Genomic DNA, 16,713 nt, shown 5'->3' with positions numbered 1-16,713 from the left:
ATTGTTTTGTTCGGGGAGAAGAATGGTTGCTTTAATGCCTCCTTTACTAAAATTTCCTGAAAAGGTAAGGCTGCCTTTTTATGAGGCGTCTGTCTGTATGTGATGTTCTCAAAAGTCAAGATGCTAGCAAGGGGCGCTCCAGTTACAGGCAAGCAGGCGACACGAGGGGCAATCAGAAGGACAGGAAGAATTATGGAAGGTTCCTCAATGCAAAGGGGGCATTTTCCAGGAGGTATGTGGAAGAAACGGAACCACCCCTAAAGGCTGTGAGACCAACTGAACGCAGAGAGGAGTCAAGGGGGCTGATGATCCAGATAGCTCTAAGATGTCCTAGCTCCCTGGTGCTCCTGATGCTTTTGCTCTCCCCATTTTCTCATGTGGTGTTTATGGGTTTCTTCCACACAGAACAGTATCATTTGCGTTTTATCCTGCGCAATAGAGATCTCACTCTCAGCACTTCGCCTTTCGGCCAATCAGAAACAGCCCTATTCTTAGGAACTATTACCTGAGAAAATGTTCATCGTATTGGGAATAGACTGAATACTTGGCATTTTGACACTTCCTGACCACGTGCATATGTCAAAACTCAAAGAGCCTTCAACACAGATAGCCTTAATGTTAACTTTGGACTTTGGAATACTGGTTCATTAATTATAATAAACACGCCAAACTCATGTACTCATGTACAATGTTAATAGGAGGGAAAACTCCGTGTGTGTGTGTGTGTGTGTGTGGGTGTGTGTGTGTGTCGAGGGGGATGGAAAGAGATATGGGAACTCCATGCGATATGCTCAAATTTTCTGTAAATTTAAAATTTTCTAAAAAATATAAAGTCAATTTTAGGGGCACCTGACTGGCTCAGTTGGTAGAGCATCCCACTCTTGATTTTGGGGGTCATGAGTCCGAGCCCCACACTGGGTGTATAGATTACTTAAAAAGAAATAAAAGATAAAGTCAATTTTTAAAAATTGAAATAAATGTTTATCCTGTAACAGTGTCAAGGACTAAAGAAAATTTTTAAAAAACCCAACAAACAAACAAACAAAAACCCACAGCAGCAGTTACAACAATCTGCCAAAGATAGGTGATTTAAAACTAAACTCAAAAAGGAAAAGGGCTGGCAACAGTCTTAGGAAGCTTTTCCTGTGATCCAGCATAAACTGGGGTTGGAATCTGCGAGGACGGAAAGAGCTGTAAAAACGTGGAGCGTGTTCTCCGTCTCCCACGTACAGCGCAGGGATGAATTCTTCCACATAGTCCAACACGGCTGTTTCGTGTCCCCCTTAGCTCATTTACTACCTACAACTGTCTGCTACACAGGTGCTGCCCGGCCCTCATCCACACCTCAGAGAGGAGGAAGCAACCCCAAGGCCACGGGACTGCCCAGCGACAAGAGTGGGGACAGGAACCTAGGCACACAGCCCTGCTCCACATCTGTCTCGCCCCATGGCCCCTGCGGGGCCCTGCCATAGGCCTCCCACCCACACTCCCAGGACCACGGCGCCTCCTCACGTCCTGTGTCTGGCCCGAGCGGAGCACAGCCATCTGCGACCTCGGTGCAGAGCACCAATGGATGACCCTGTTCTGCAGGAAAGCCTGTGAGTGCAGAGAGGGAGAGCAGAGAGGTGCCGGCTAGCATCGTGTGCTGATATTTGAACACAAAAGGGCTGAATCATACTAAGGATATCGCCCTAATACTGATCTGCTGGTATATCCTTAGGGTCACTTGCATCGACATCAATCAAAGAGGTTCCAGAAGCAAAAAACATGCCTGAAATAAATTAACTAGAATGAAACCTGCAGCCGTCAGGATTAAAAGTAGCAAGTCAGCAGGTGCCTGACTGGCTCAGTCTGTGGAGTATGGGCTCTTGATCTTGGGGTTATAAGTGTGAGCCCCACACTGGGTTATAAGATAAAAATCTTTAAAAAAAATAGTAAGTTAGGTCTTTATCTTTGGCAAAGTTAAGCACTCATATACCATGAGTGAGTGCACCATGTACTTGGATAAGTGATTCAATTCACCATTCACTGAGCACATACTGTGGCCTGGACACTGAGCTAGGCGGCATGGTGCAAGGACAGGCAAGGTAGGTCCTACAAAGTTGTACTTGCTTAAGATCTTCCATATGCAGAGAACACTTTATTCAGAAAATAGGATTAGGGTAGAGAAAACAATGACTAAAAAAAAATTGCTGCAAGAAAGCTCAGTAAGGCTAATGACAAGTAAGAAGAATAAAAGGAAAGAGAAAAAGATTTAGGAGGAACAGGACAAAAATTCAAGGTAGGAAATATGCCACTTGATCATCAGAACTTTTTAAAGAAATGTTTGGTCTTTGTTTAAAAAAAAAAGGGGGTGGGGTGGGGAAGGGGATGGCCTGGACGGCTCAGTCGGCATCTCAGGATCCTGAGTTCAAGTTGAAGACAAAAAACAAAAAACACAACCCCCCCCCCCCAAGAAAACAAATGGCAGGCAGCACCTGGATCACACAAATATAAAGTCCCCAGGACTGAATGCGCTGAATTCATTAATTCATTCACGGAATCACTGGGCCTCTGGAAACAGGAGGTTTAGGTTTTCATAATGCCTGCACAGTGTGTCCTCACTTCCGGTGTGGTGGCAGCCTGTCTTGGGTACTGTCCAAATGAGGAAATTAGTCTGATATAAACAGTGGCACCATGACAGAGCGGGATAAGGTCATCAGGATTCATTTAAGTGCAAAGCCCTGGCATCCTCTCAAGTCTTTCAAAGACCACCATGTGAGAAGCCGACAGGTCCTTGTGTCTCAGGGCTCACAGAGGGTGCTTCGAAGACAAGGCCACCATGATCGGGTTAACTCTTTCTCCAGCTCTGTACTCCGCCTGAGATTCCAATTTCCAGCAAATATGACGGCAGTGCCCCCTCACGGACCTCACAGTTTCCCTTCCCCTGGGGCCTCCCCTTGGCACTTCCCTCTCCTCACTCTTCCCCTCTTCCCTCAGATAAACCTCACTCCCAGCCGCCATGACTGCTAGAAGCCTTCCTCCACTGGCCTTCAGCCTCGAGGTGATTCAGGTGACCCAGGTCCTGCCTTTTTGGAGGAGACTCTGACAGAATCTTTGAGGATATTGTTATGTTGGATTGAAAGCCTGAGGAGGATGCTGCCGGAAATGAGGATGTTTCCCCCCTAGGATCCAAGGGTTCCTCACATCAAACCTCCAAAAGGAACAGTGAGGAGGGTCAGCCAGGCACGTTCCTGACAAGGGACAGCCTCACCTTCCCCACATTCGAGGCTGGGAACTGCAGACAACCAGGGCTCACACCCCGGAAGGTTTCCCTGATATTTATCAGTTTGTTCCCTTCTTTAATTCTGTCCTGCACTTCCTCAGGGTTTTTCTGAGGAATGTTAATGACAGACTTTTCTGACTAGAACTTATTTGCTAAAACACCAGGCGGGGACAGAAGGGAGAGATCACAGGCCATGGGCCACCCTTGGGGAGAAATTCTGATGAAGCAAAGCAGGTTTCCTTCCTTAGGGAAATCTCCCGGTGTTGGTTTGGACACTCTTGAGCCAGAAACTAGTACTGCCCAGTGAATCACAACAGAAAAAAGCTAACAGGCTACACTGCCATCTAAGAATTGTCTAATGGAGAAGTCTGCCCTTTGTAAACTCCAAAATTCTAAGCCGAGTGGAAGATTACATCCTGCAGTGCTGTGTAAGGCAAAGAATTGACTGCACACAAGCCCCTATGCAGAGGCAGGCTTTTTTTTTTTTTCTTTTTAACTTTTTATTTTAATTCCAGTATCGTTAACACACAGGGTAATATTAGTTTCAGGTGTACAATATAGTGATTCAATAATACATCAGCTGGTGCTCGTCACAAGGGAACGCCTTCATCTCCATCACCTGTTCTGCCCATCACCCCACCCCCTCCGCTCTGGTGACCATCATTCTGCTCTTCACAGCTAAGAGCCTGTTTCTTGGTTTGCCTCTTTTTTTCCCCTTTGCTTGTTTGTTTTGTTTCTTAAATTTCACACATGAGTGAAATCATACGGCATTTGTCTTTCTCGGACTTACTTCATTTAGCATAATAGCTTCTAGCTCCATCTATGTCTTTGCAAATGGCAAGATTTCATTCTTTTTTTTTTTATGGCTTAATAATATTCCATTGTATTCAAAGGTAGGCTTTTTAAAATTTGCCTCCTAACTTGGCACCAGAATTTCTCAACGCTACTGAAATGTCTTTTATACAATACCTAAGATTAGCTACATGCTGTTTCTAAAAAAAAGTCCACAATTACTATAGCTGAATTGACAGAATGTCTAGCATTTCAGTTATATTCTCCCTGCTTGCACTTGCTTTTCAAAGCAAAACACAAAAATCCCAAATAACAAAAACCTTGTGATAGTCCCAACAAAGGATTTCCAGATGCTTTAGGCCCAAGCACCCACTCTGAGCTTCCCACTTGTCAAGGAGGGGAGGCAGCCTCTCCTACAAGCTCAGGGCCCACTGGGCTGTGTGCTCACACTCAAAAAAGCTACCACAGGAGTCTGGGATATGTTAGATATGCTCCTAAAAGCACAAAGCAACTCCTTCACTTTCTCTAAGGCCACATTTCTTTAGGCCACAGACTTTGAAGCCACTGTTTTTACCCCTCTGGTCATAGAATTTTCAAAAATAAACCCTCCAGAATCTGCCCAAACCCATGATCCATGCTCCTGAATGATGCACAATATACCTACATACACGTAAGGTTGAGTACATCCTCTCAAGGTCCCCTGAAGAACAAACGACTGGAAAAGGGTATGAGGTAGGGACAGACAGTCTCATCCCTTTGCACCAGAAATATATACTCCCCATCTACGGGGTGATGGCAGGTAGGATTTTCCCTGTGAAGTTTCTAGAAGCACCAACACTTGGACAGAAGAAAACTCGTAATAAACTCCACAGGAGGGTTGTTTACATACATTTCATTGCCCATCAACACTAGTAACATCTGATATTTTCAATGGGACCAAATGAATGCTAACAAGTCGTAATTAACTATTTCCATATTCTAATTTGCATCTTCACACTTAAAAATCACACCTACATCTTGGGCCTCGGACAAGTCGGTTCACGCGTCTGAGCCTTTACTTTCTGGTTGCATTTAAAATGGTACCAAGACACCTTTCCAGAGTCTCCTATGGCCCATCTCTTGGTGAGCATTAATTAGTGTCTGCCACAGGTCAGGCGACAGAAAGACCGTAGGCAGGACCTATGAAATAGGAGGCTGGGCTGGCTCATTCCCTTAAATGCAAAAACCAAAGCAACTGGGCACAGTCAAACCCCAGCCAGAAAAAATAGACACCGAAAAGAGGTAATTTCTTCAATATTCTGCCTGCTGAAGAGTTTCCAAGCGGGCCTAATTTCAAAAGCAATTACAATTTAAAGGAAAAATTCCATGTCACCTGAGAAAAAAACAAATACATGAGGCACCGAGTTTTTCAAATTAAAATTTCTATCCTTATATTAGTGCTGGCATGGCGGGTCCCCATTTCACTAAATCTAAGATACCAGTGCCTATAAACCTGCATGATTAGGTTACACATCCCAGGAACAGGAAAAGAGCTCCCAATTAAACTATGGCTTGCCAGAAGCTGTAAAATGCACCCCAATACCCAGGTCCTTACATTTTGGGAAAAAAATGGCATGCCTGAAAGATAAAATATGGTATTATTAACACTGTTGTAAAGAGGAAGAGTAACAGGTCAAACAGCTCCTGTGAGTATAGACCCAAAGCGTGAAGTCCATTTGTATTGTAAATACTGCCCACTGAGGTTATGAAGTGAAATATAAACCAGCCGACATGGTATATTATTATGTTTTGACTAGTAATTTCCTACATTGTGTTCCAAAACTACATATTGTATATGCTGCCATTTTTGTGATAATCTAAGACATCTGACTATAAATTCAAGAAACAGAAAGACGAGCTACTCTTTTAAGCTACCAGAACAGATGCACAGATCTTCCACATAGGACCGATCTCAGCTGCTTTATGCCATACAAATACCAAATTCCCCACCATCGCGGCTCATACTAAGCTAGCAAACTTAACAGGTTACTCTTGGTTAAAGAAAGCATCCACTTTTGCCTTCCTAGAAGACAGAGAGTTCAATATTCCTGTTCTTAGAAACATTTTTAAACCATAAATGAGGAATCACTAATATTAAAGTCACAGGCAACTGGTAAACAAGATAAAAAGGAAGATCTAGCATCAGCAAAGTTATCACAATATAACACAAGTCTCAGGGGAAACAGTTCATGTCAGATTCCTTTGCTCAAGCCTTATTTCCACATGAGGGACCAGTGACATTTCTGTCTTGGGGGGGCGGTTCCCTATCTTCGGGAGTTTACTAAGAGTTGATTATTTCCCAAATCAAGATAATTTCCATTTTTCAACAACATTTTAGGGCAAGGTGCCCATTTAGTCTTGGATTCAGCAACTACATACATTGAATACTAAATTTTCTTTGTTTAGATAGCTTCTTGTAACACTCATATTGTTTCTGATCAGGCTATGTAGCATTAAAAAGCTAACCTCACAGAGCCTACCCATGAAAACTGATGATGGCAGCCTTTCAGGAGTTTTCAAATTAGGCCTGACCACATGGTTAGAATCCTTCAAAGTCAGCATTGCTACTTAGAATACAGAGCCCTCATCATGTTAAACAAGAAAGCAACATGAAGGGCGCCTGGGTGGCCCAGTTGGTTAAACGACTGCCTTCGGCTCAGGTCATGATCCTGGAGTCCCGGGATCGAGTCCCACATCCGACTCCCTGCTCAGCAGGGAGTCTGCTTCTCCCTCTGACCCTCTTCCCTCTCGTGTGCTCTCTCTCTATCTCTCTCTCTCAAATAAATAAAATCTTTAAAAAAAATAAATAAAGGAAAAAAAAAAGCAACATGAGAAAAGAAATCAACCACAAAACCTACACCAACTATCTCTTCCATAATAGAAGGCTGCCCAAAAATTTCAAACCAAATCCTTTAAAAAAAAAAAAAAGAAAGAAAAAAAAAATCGTGAAAGCTTCACAATATTTCCTTTTAAACTAGATTTCTCTAAAGCTTAATAGCATCCTTCAGAAGCAGACAAATAGGCCCAAGAGACGAAGGGAATTTTTCCATTTAATGTTAGGTTATAATAATATCATATATCCTTCGAACCATCTATGATGAAAGGACTATAGAGAAAGTGCCCCAGGAGGCGGTGTCCTTAAAGACCCAGCCTCAGCCTAGCACTGCTATAAATCTTACCTTCTGCGTGTTTGGCTTGATACAGCGAACAAAGAAAGGATTAGAGGAGCTTAGCGTTGCCATTAAGGAATGCAGTGAGTCCTATTAGAAAGGAAAGAAAAAGTATATGTTGATTTAGTCTCTTACTATGCCATTCTTTAGATTTCTTAGCATTCTAGGCACTGATCAGAAACAGGAATAAAAACCAATATAAATCATAGGACTAATAGGAGTTTTTACTTTTAACATTGTCATTCTGATATAAAATAAAGCCAAGATACTACAATTCGTAGTCACTGAAATTATTTCACAGTATACAGAGCTCATTTATCACTTCTTTGAAACAGTATCATTAAAAACAAAAACATTGTGTTAACCAGCAAAAAAGTAACCCCAGGCTATTTCGATGATGTTGCGTACAAAAAACCTGTCCTCTCCCCCTTGGAGTTTTTTTCTCCTAATTCATTATTTCCATCAAAATGACAGTCTCTACCAGTATCCCACAATCTCTCAACTCTTACCCTCAAATCACCAGGCAGATCAATCTTCTGTAATACTGCTTTCTTTTTTTGTTTGTTTTTTAAGATTTTTTGTTGTGGTGGTTGTGAAGAATTTTTAACATTTCCCAAAGCAGACAGAGTATGTAATGAGCACTCATCACCAGCTTCAGCTCATGGCTAATCTCATTTCATCCGATCCCTGTCTGCGTACATATTATGCCCACCCCTCATAGGAAAGCAAATCCCAGACAGCGTATTAGTTCATCCCTCAAGATTTCAGTATGTGTTATTAAAGGCTACACACCTTCAAAATGTATGTCGTCACCAGATCATCATCCTAAAAAGCTTTAATAGGAATTCTTTAATACCAATATTAAAAGAAGCAACTGTCTCAAATTTCATGTTAAATCTTCAAATGTCTCAAATTTCATAATTTTTAAATGGTCTGTTCTTTGGGGTGCCTGGGTGGCTCAGTTGGTTAAGCGTCCGACCCTTGGTTTCAGCTCAGGTCACGATCTCAGGGTCGTGAGAGGGAGCCCTGTGGGAGGCTCCAGGCTCAGTGCAGAGTCTGCTTGAGTTGCCCTCTCCCCATCCCCAAATAAATAAATAAATCTTTAAAAAAAAAATGGTCTGTTTTTTGAAATCAGAATGTAAATGAAGTTCTCGTATTGCAGTGGACGGGTCTTTAAGTCTCTTTAAAACCACTGGTTTTCCCTCCATTTCTGGCTCCTTTTTCTTCTTACAGTCTTGCTGAAGAAACTGGGTTGTCTAGGGCACTGCACTGATGAGTTACTTCTCTGCTTCGAAAGCTTTAGGATTTCTCACAGATGACAAAATGGCCTGGTACACATGGCCCTTCATATCTTCTGGTACCAGTTTAACTCCATACAAGGCATCCTGTCAGCTGGCTCTACCCATACTCTCACAGGGACAGAATCCAAAACTCCTGTCTCAGGACTCCTTTCTCCTGTCTGGTCTCTTGACCTGGACGGCCTGCCCACTCTCTGCCATTTCCTTGATTCCTAGCGCAATTTAACCCCCAAATATCCACAAAGCCTTCCAAGGCAATTCCAGGCAACGCCGTCCTAGAAAAAGGATACGTAACAACTCCACCGGCAGACTAAGAGCCTAGGTTTTAGAGTCAGACAGGTTCACTTCAAATCTTAAGTTTCAGTCCTCAGAGGGACTGAAGGGGTCTCCATCTCTCTAAACCTCAGTTTCCTCATCTGTAAAACGGGGACCACAGTACATACTTACAAGGTCATGGGAGAAATGAACAAGATAGCATACATGAAGCGACTAGCCTGATGACTGGCACATAATACATACACAATAAGTGGCAGCTATTTTTATTATAACCTACCTGGGTCAAACCTGCCCGTCCTATCACACAATCCAGCACCATCAGCAATGCTGGTGTGTCCCTGGCTCATCACCAGCTGCCCTGTACAACAGACCTCACACAGAACCCCACTGGATGCATCCTGCTCTGGGCAACTAAATGAAAGACAGACTCTTTGAAGGCAGATTTAATAAATGTCTATTGACTGACATGCCTCCACTTCTCTTCATATTAGGATCTGTTACTTGGGGGTAAAACAGAACAATTAAGTTCGGAAAATAGTCTTTGTATGCTCTACCTCTAAACTTTCTAAAATGGCCAAACACTTAAAATGCAAATAAGAATGGTCCTTATTTTCTCTGAATTCCGGGTATCTGGCCAAGGTAACTGACATTGGCCTTACTTAAATATGCACTTACTTGGTCATTATTCCTAGTTATGATACTGTCAACGTATCTGGGAAAAATACAAAAATCCACACGTGGAAAGAAATATACTCTATATTCATATGAGCCTCTAAATAAAAATCAGAGTGATCCCACATGGCCAAAAGGTCCTTCAACTTAGAATATGGAGCTATTTATTTTTAACAAGACAAAAAAAATATCTACATGTTTTCATCTGACTCGGAAAAAGTATATTTTATTTTGAAAGCACGGTCTGGTGCCATAAAAGAGAAAAAAACCAAATACTTTTATGGACCTCACATCCCCCCAATTTCTGCTTTCAATTCCTAAAATCACAGCAACCGTGGACTCATGAAAGCCAGCAGGGCAGACTAACCTTGAACTGGGAGCTGACTGTAGGCCGTCGATGTTTGCTTCCACATTTCAAGGTATCCTGGTTATTGCGGCTTGAAACGTGTTCAAACAGGTCATAGATGAAGTCGAATCTGTGTGAGCAGAGAGCAGGAGGGCCGTGAGGGGCCCAATAATTAGGTGTTGGATTCCTGTCGTTACCATGCCTGTTTCCCACTGAAAGTGACCCACGAAGTCCAGGAAGAACTGGAACAGCTTCCAAAGATTTCAAAGCAACCATTGCCAAGGAGCTTTAGGCACTGGAAAAAAAAAATTGTGGCCCCCTCTTCTGAGCACTAGCATCTTGCAGAAGAGAAGTAGACTGGGATGAAAGTGACCCAGGGTGACATGCCACTGAGGAGCGCTGTGTTTCCAGAGGGCCACCGAATTTCCTTGCAGCCTTAATGTCTTTGCCTGGTGGAGGGAGACGGTTTTGCACATCTCACAGTGTTTCGCAGATCCACCCAGTTAACACAGGGAAAGGTGCTCATCTGCAGTGAAGTACACTGGGGTTTCAATCCTGCCTCCATCCCTTCCAAGCCACAGGACTTGGGCAGATGCTGGACTTAGCCTCATTTTTCATTTGAAAAATGAAGGTATAAATTTTAGAATTTATGTTATTGCTAAAAAATTCTATAAAATTACCACTACTAATAAAAAGTAAAAGGCTTCTCAATAACTTCTATCTTTCTTGCATGGAAGATGCTACAGCCATGGGCTGTGAAGTGGGGGGCGGGTGGCTTCCCTGAGAGCAGGGAAGGCCTGGAGGACATCCGAGCATCCACCCCTCCCAAGGCGGCACCGGCAAGGCTGTCCCGCCACTTCTCACTTTGCCCCCATCCCTTTTTCATTTTTGTTCCAGGGTGCCATTTCGTGCTCACCCTTTCAGGTTCTCTAACTGTGCTTTGAGTGCTTTGGAGAAAAGCTCGGGTTCCGTTAAAATGTCACAAGTGTCAAAGGTGAAAGAGAGCAGAGCCAGCAACAGCCCAAGCCCCTCACAGTTTTGCAGAGAGAAACCTGGACTGGAATGGAAACTTCTTTACTCCAGTCACAAAACCCCTTTACGTGAAGGCAGAGGCGACCAGCCAAACGCCACCCTGCTGACCTCCACACCTGTGATCTTCCCACAGCCAAAGGGTTCTATTTAACATCAAGGTCATTTGTAAATGTATCATTTAAAATCTAAGAAATTGCTTTGATAGATAACATGCTATGGTATTTTTCAAACATCACCACTCTTATTTTTTTAACCTTTTTTTTTTTTTTGAAATAAACTCTGCCCCCAATGTAGGGCTCGAACTCAGGACCCCGAGATCAAGAGTCACATGCTCTACCGACTGAGCCGGCCAGGTGTCCCTGAATATTGCCATTTTTATAGACCCAAAAACTCATCTAAAAATAGGAACAGCTGACAGTGCTGTAAACGGCTAATCTTCCCACAGGAAAGTTAAAACAAATCTAAATATCTTCCAGGTCTAAGCTCCTAAACTGACGTTGTAGGTGGGCTTCCTTCACCCCAATTCACAGCTGTCTGTGTGACCAGGTGGCCACTGACATTTACATTCCTAAAAGTATTAGGGTTTTTAATAATTGTGCTACTTTCCTTCCTTGGATAATAAAAATTTGTTTCTGTAAAGAGATTCATGCTGAATCTGAAACAAGTATCGAAAGCTTCAACCCAAGGGTTATTTCTTGCCCTTTCTCCCGCACACAGCCTCCTGCTTTAATATACACAAACGGCTAGACTAACCAGCTACTGATGTAATGGTGTGAATTTACAATTCATGAATGAATAAATGAACGTGTAAGTTTGTCATCTTAGCTGAGTTAATACTTGTTTATTTTTTCTGACATCCCTTAAACTAGAGACAGATGGGGTCCTACAGACCCAAGGCTGAAACCAATTTAACACATAGCTAGCTCTAAGCTTGTTGTGAAGAAAGGAGGTCATCCTGGTTATGAACTTAGGTTCTGGAGCCAAGCAGAGCAAATCAAAACTAGCTGTGGGTTCTTGGGCAAGGCACTTCACTGCTCCAAGAATTAGTCTGTTCATCTGCATACCAGGATTAATAGTCTCTAACTCATGGATATGCCTGCTGTTCTTAGGGCACCTCATTAAATGGTAGTCACTGCCACTTGTATTACTTTCTATATCTTGGTCATTTTATTAATGAAATATTGCCCATGAAAGGAGATTATAAATCAAGTTGCTTCCATATTAATTTTTTCTATATTTGTAAATTAAAAGAATTTGCACAAGTAATAGTTTGCTTGCTAAGGATGTCTTGGGGAGGAGACTGACATACCGGCTTTCTCTTAGCAAGTTGAGAAGATCATCTCTAAAGGTATCTCTGTTCTTCTCCAAGATGCCCCGGACATCATACTGCACCTGGTTTTTACAAAAAATAAATGAGAAACGGTACAACTGATCAAAAGAATAACTTCAGGTCACAAGCATCTCCTTTAAAAGCCGGACCTATGAAGAGAAGTCATTTTGAAACATTTATGATTGGCTTCTGAAATTACTATTTCTCCAAATACCAAATGGGCAAATATCAATAAGGATCTTAATTAGGAAGTTACCTCTCCAGCATAGTGTTTCACTCCAAAATTGTTGACTGCAACTCTGGGCTTCACGTAGAAGTGGTTATTCTAACAAAGAAACAAATACAAATGCCTAATTTCACTTGCTGATTTGCACTGACTTCCCAAAAGAATTAACTACAACAGATCGTGAAAACAACCTGAAAACCCACCACACTTCAGAGGTTTAGGTCAGAGTGTGTGATACACTTCATCAAAACCATGCAGGACTCGTCATCGCAGAAGTGAGGTTAAATTCTATACTCATCAACTAAATGTGGGCACGTTCTGACGAGTAGCCCCAAATCTATCCCTTTCACTTATTTCAACTTAGTTCCAGCATCTGGAGAAGACAGCTTTTGCTTTGAGAAAAAAATTACATGTGGGAAGCACAGCGGAGCCAACAGCACTGAAATATCTTATGTGTAATCTTAATCCACAGAGCTGCTACTCAGACATAATTAGGAATTGGCAGGTTTTGACATACAGCGTGTTGACTGTGTAACTTCTCCAGTAAGGTGCTGTCTGTGGCTTGAGGAAAATGGCTTTCTTCATTGATAAGGGCGAGGAGACCAAGTTTCTAGAAGAGAGAAAAGAAGTTAAATGAATTAAAAGTTGAATGCCTCAAAATATTTCAGAGCTTCCATCCCCCCTCTCAAGTAAGTGTTTGTTAAAGGAAAAGGCACCGCAATTTCTTGGTTTAAAAAAATTCAGAATGATTCTATGAAGACATCCCATGAATTTAAGTGTCCCAGAAACATGGAAAAATGGAACCCACCACAATTTCGTGGAGGAAAAGTACAAGTGGCCAGTCTACTATTGGTGGCAAAGCTTTCGATGCTGACTTAAAGTCTAAGTGAAGCCAATTCACATACTGTTGATTCTAAAATATGGAGTTCAATGAGACAATAGGCTTGAAGCGGCCAAGTATTTAAATTCAATCTTGCACATTTGCATGTATGTTTCCAAACGGTCCATTGTGTTCTAAACATTCACATCTTTGATGTGCATGTTCGCACAAGCTATTTTGTTCCCATAAATATGAATCAGCCCAGTGGGACACCCTTGCGACTGCTACAATGCTTCAACAATGTTACCTTCTCAATCAGGTCCAAGCATTCACCATTGTCTATCCAGTCGATGTCTTCCCACACCAATCCCTCCCTGTAGCAAGATTTAAAAGGGCTAGGTTATAATAAAATAGAGCTTTAAAGCTATCTAATTAAGTGGCTGATTTAAAAAAAATTTTTTTGAAGTGGAATCCTATGAGTGCTTACCTGCTATATTCTAGCTGTTCCAGAGAAAAAATATGCTTGTTGAAATATTCCTGAAGTTTCTCATTTGCATAGTTTATATTGAACTGCTCGAAGTGATTAACCTAAGGGGGGGCGGGAAACCATTCAACAAGTATCTTTAGTGCCCTTACTATTACATATACAGGTAAAGAAAAGGAAAAATAAATCTGCGGAGAAATATATCAATATTTATTTGAAGAGATTTTACGATCAGTCAATAAGTGGACAGAAAAGAATTCATGCATCCCACTCTTCAGAAGCATACCTCAAAGTTTTCGAATCCAAAGATGTCAAGAATGCCAATGGATTTAAAGTCATCTTTGCCTTTGATCCTGCTGTTAATCTTCTTAATCACCCACTCGAAGCACCGTGCATAAAGTGCCATGGCCAAGGAGTCTCTGCTGTCTTCCGCCTGGGGGAGAGGAAACACAGTGACTGTCTCCCGCTGACCACGGACAGCCTGGGCAGGCAAGTCCATCCCTGCCCCCCTCGAAGACACACGCACTAAACAGGAGTAACACCTGTGCACCCAATACCAAGTAAATCAGTACCATCTAGGAAAACACAGGTGTCTAAAGAAAGGACGAACTGGAACTCACTTTCCAGGAGGATTCACTATGACCCCCTTTACATAGCTGGCTTTCAAACTCAAGTTTTTATGTTGAGTTACAGGAGAAAATCTGAACCAACATACATACAGCTACAAATTTTGTCAGGTTTAAGACAATTAAGGCCTGAGTTTTCTCATGATCATCTTCTCATAATCTACTTTTTAAAAAATTTTTATTTATTTTTAAGATTTTTATTTATTTGAGAGCGAGCGAGTGAGAGAGCGAGAGAGAGCATGAGCAGGGTGAGGGGCAGAGGGAGAAGCAGACTCCCCACTGAGCAGGGAGCCCGATGTGGGGCTCGATCCCAGGACTCTGGGATCACAACCTGAGCTGAAGGTAGACACTTAACCAACCGAGCCACCCAGGCACCCCTCATAATCTACTTTGTACACAGAAAAATTTTCTTCATGGTATGTATGATTAGCATTTTTACTTACCCAATCAAGAAACGGGTATTAGATGGCCTGGCATATATAATTGGCTCAAGGCAGTAGCAGAAGCAAAACTAAGTACTACTACACAAATAATAACAATAAATTACAATAGCTCATGTTTATTTATTACTTAAGTAACTGGCATATATTTATTATTATCCTTACAAGAATCCTATGAATTAAGTATGATAATTATCCCTGTCTTACAGAGGAGGAAACAGACACAATGAATGCATTCCCCCAAAATGGAAAGTAGTATGTCAGGACTTGAACTCAGGAAATCTCCATCAGACCCAGTCCTCTTAGACACTTGGCTGCACTACCTCTAAGAAAATAAACAACTTTGTCTCTTCCCCTCAGCAGGGGTATCTTCTTTATTTTGCTCATTTGAATGGTTTGTTGTAGTTACTTATTTGAATCAAAGCTGTGAATGTGAAACCCCAGGAGTGTCTTTTAAAACAAGCTCTGATGGCAAAGGGCACATACCTGTTGAACAGTGAGAGGTGTGAGGATCTCTTCCCCCCTGAGGAACATGGATCTCTGCGTCAGAGCATCTGTGAGCTGTGCAGAGTCCAGCCCAAGGAGCTCTGCAGACCTGCCCAAGGCTGGAAATGAAGAACAAGGGGAAAGCGGATGCCCTGAGCCAAGAAGGAATGGGCCACGGGACCCCAAAGCTAACTCCACATGGCGATACATTACAGCAGAGAACATTCCTCAATCCCTCAGATAGAATTTACAGAACACGCATTCTATTGGTAAGTTATTCACTCCCTTAATGGGTCTCAGGCTAGTAGCAGAGAACCTGGCGCTTGGACCAAGTGTGGTCCTGAGACCCCGAGGCAGGGGCTACCCAAGATCTGCCAGAGGCTTGCAAGGTCCTAACTATTTTCTGTGATATTAAGATGTCCTTTGCTGTTTTACTCTCATTCCCTTACCATGGTACAGAGGAGTTTTCTAGTGGCTACATGACATGAGGTATCTCAACAAACTGAATGCAGAAGCAGATAAGAGAATCTAGCTGTCCTCCATGACATCAGATGCTTTAAAAGTTTGCAAAAGTGTAAGACAATGTCACTCCTTTTTTAAGATTTTATTTATTTCAGAGAGAGAAAGAGAGAGAGCACAAGCAGGGGGGCAGGGGGGCAGGGGGAGCGGCAGGCAGAGGGAGAAGAAGGCTCCCCGCTGAGCAGGGAGCTCGACGCCGGGCTTGATCCCAGGACCCTGGGATCATGACCCGAACCGACTGAGCCACCCAGGTGCCCCACAGTGCCATTCTTCTCACGGATTTTCTTTTGTTTTGGAAAACAGTCTTTTAAATAAAAATATGATTATTTTAATATGCAATGGGTTTTTTACGGTTATTTCAAAATTAATTAGTTTTTTACAACACCTCAGTTAATTTCCAAGGATGTAACATGAACAGACATGACCCACATAAACAATAGCTCTTTGGAGTTCTCTACGGTTTCAAGATGATTCAGAGGCGCTGGGACAACATGTTTGAGAACCACTGACCTACAGCGCTGTCCTCGCCTAAAGCCCTTTCAACCTTTAGCGCATCCAATCCCCAAGGCTTCGTGCCCTACACACTGCTTCCATCGGGAAAGTTCCAGAAGTAAATACAGAAATCACTTCAGGAAAAGTGTATGTGTGATTAGCATTTTTACTTACCCAGTCAAGAACAACTGGAAAAGGACAACTGACATAGCGATGTGCGTATTAATTTTTAGTCCTGACAACACGTCAGTGAAGCACTTTATAGATAAGACATCGCTAGCGTTGGGGGATATGTAACTCAAGGAAACAGACTGTAGCAGAGCTGAACAGTGAACGGCACTTCCACCCGAGAACGAACAGTCTTCCCGGGACACCACGTCACCACTCACAAACTATGCAA

At 42.5% G+C, this 16,713-nt stretch overlaps 1 protein-coding gene across 1 annotated transcript in view; it reads right to left on the bottom strand.

Annotated features, from left to right (window-relative positions):
* Window positions 1-16,713, bottom strand: part of MYO10 (myosin X) — a 162,314-nt gene that overhangs the window by 62,928 nt on the left and 82,673 nt on the right. Inside the window, exons 11-19 of the mRNA XM_088023195.1 lie at window positions 15,303-15,421; window positions 14,037-14,183; window positions 13,754-13,854; window positions 13,574-13,640; window positions 12,964-13,056; window positions 12,477-12,545; window positions 12,200-12,282; window positions 9,880-9,988; window positions 7,276-7,356 (exon numbers count right to left, since the gene is read on the bottom strand). Coding sequence (XP_087879321.1) covers window positions 7,276-7,356; window positions 9,880-9,988; window positions 12,200-12,282; window positions 12,477-12,545; window positions 12,964-13,056; window positions 13,574-13,640; window positions 13,754-13,854; window positions 14,037-14,183; window positions 15,303-15,421 — 869 coding nt within the window. The remainder of the gene's footprint in view (window positions 1-7,275; window positions 7,357-9,879; window positions 9,989-12,199; window positions 12,283-12,476; window positions 12,546-12,963; window positions 13,057-13,573; window positions 13,641-13,753; window positions 13,855-14,036; window positions 14,184-15,302; window positions 15,422-16,713) is intronic.

The sequence above is a fragment of the Eumetopias jubatus genome, unplaced genomic scaffold (genome assembly GCF_037043125.1).
Source record: "Eumetopias jubatus isolate StellerSeaLion01/CBP00866 unplaced genomic scaffold, mEumJub1_p1.0 scaffold_5, whole genome shotgun sequence".
Lineage (NCBI taxonomy): Eukaryota > Metazoa > Chordata > Mammalia > Carnivora > Otariidae > Eumetopias > Eumetopias jubatus.
Note: the sequence above shows the minus strand (reverse complement) of the source record. Positions and strands in the feature narration are given on the sequence as shown.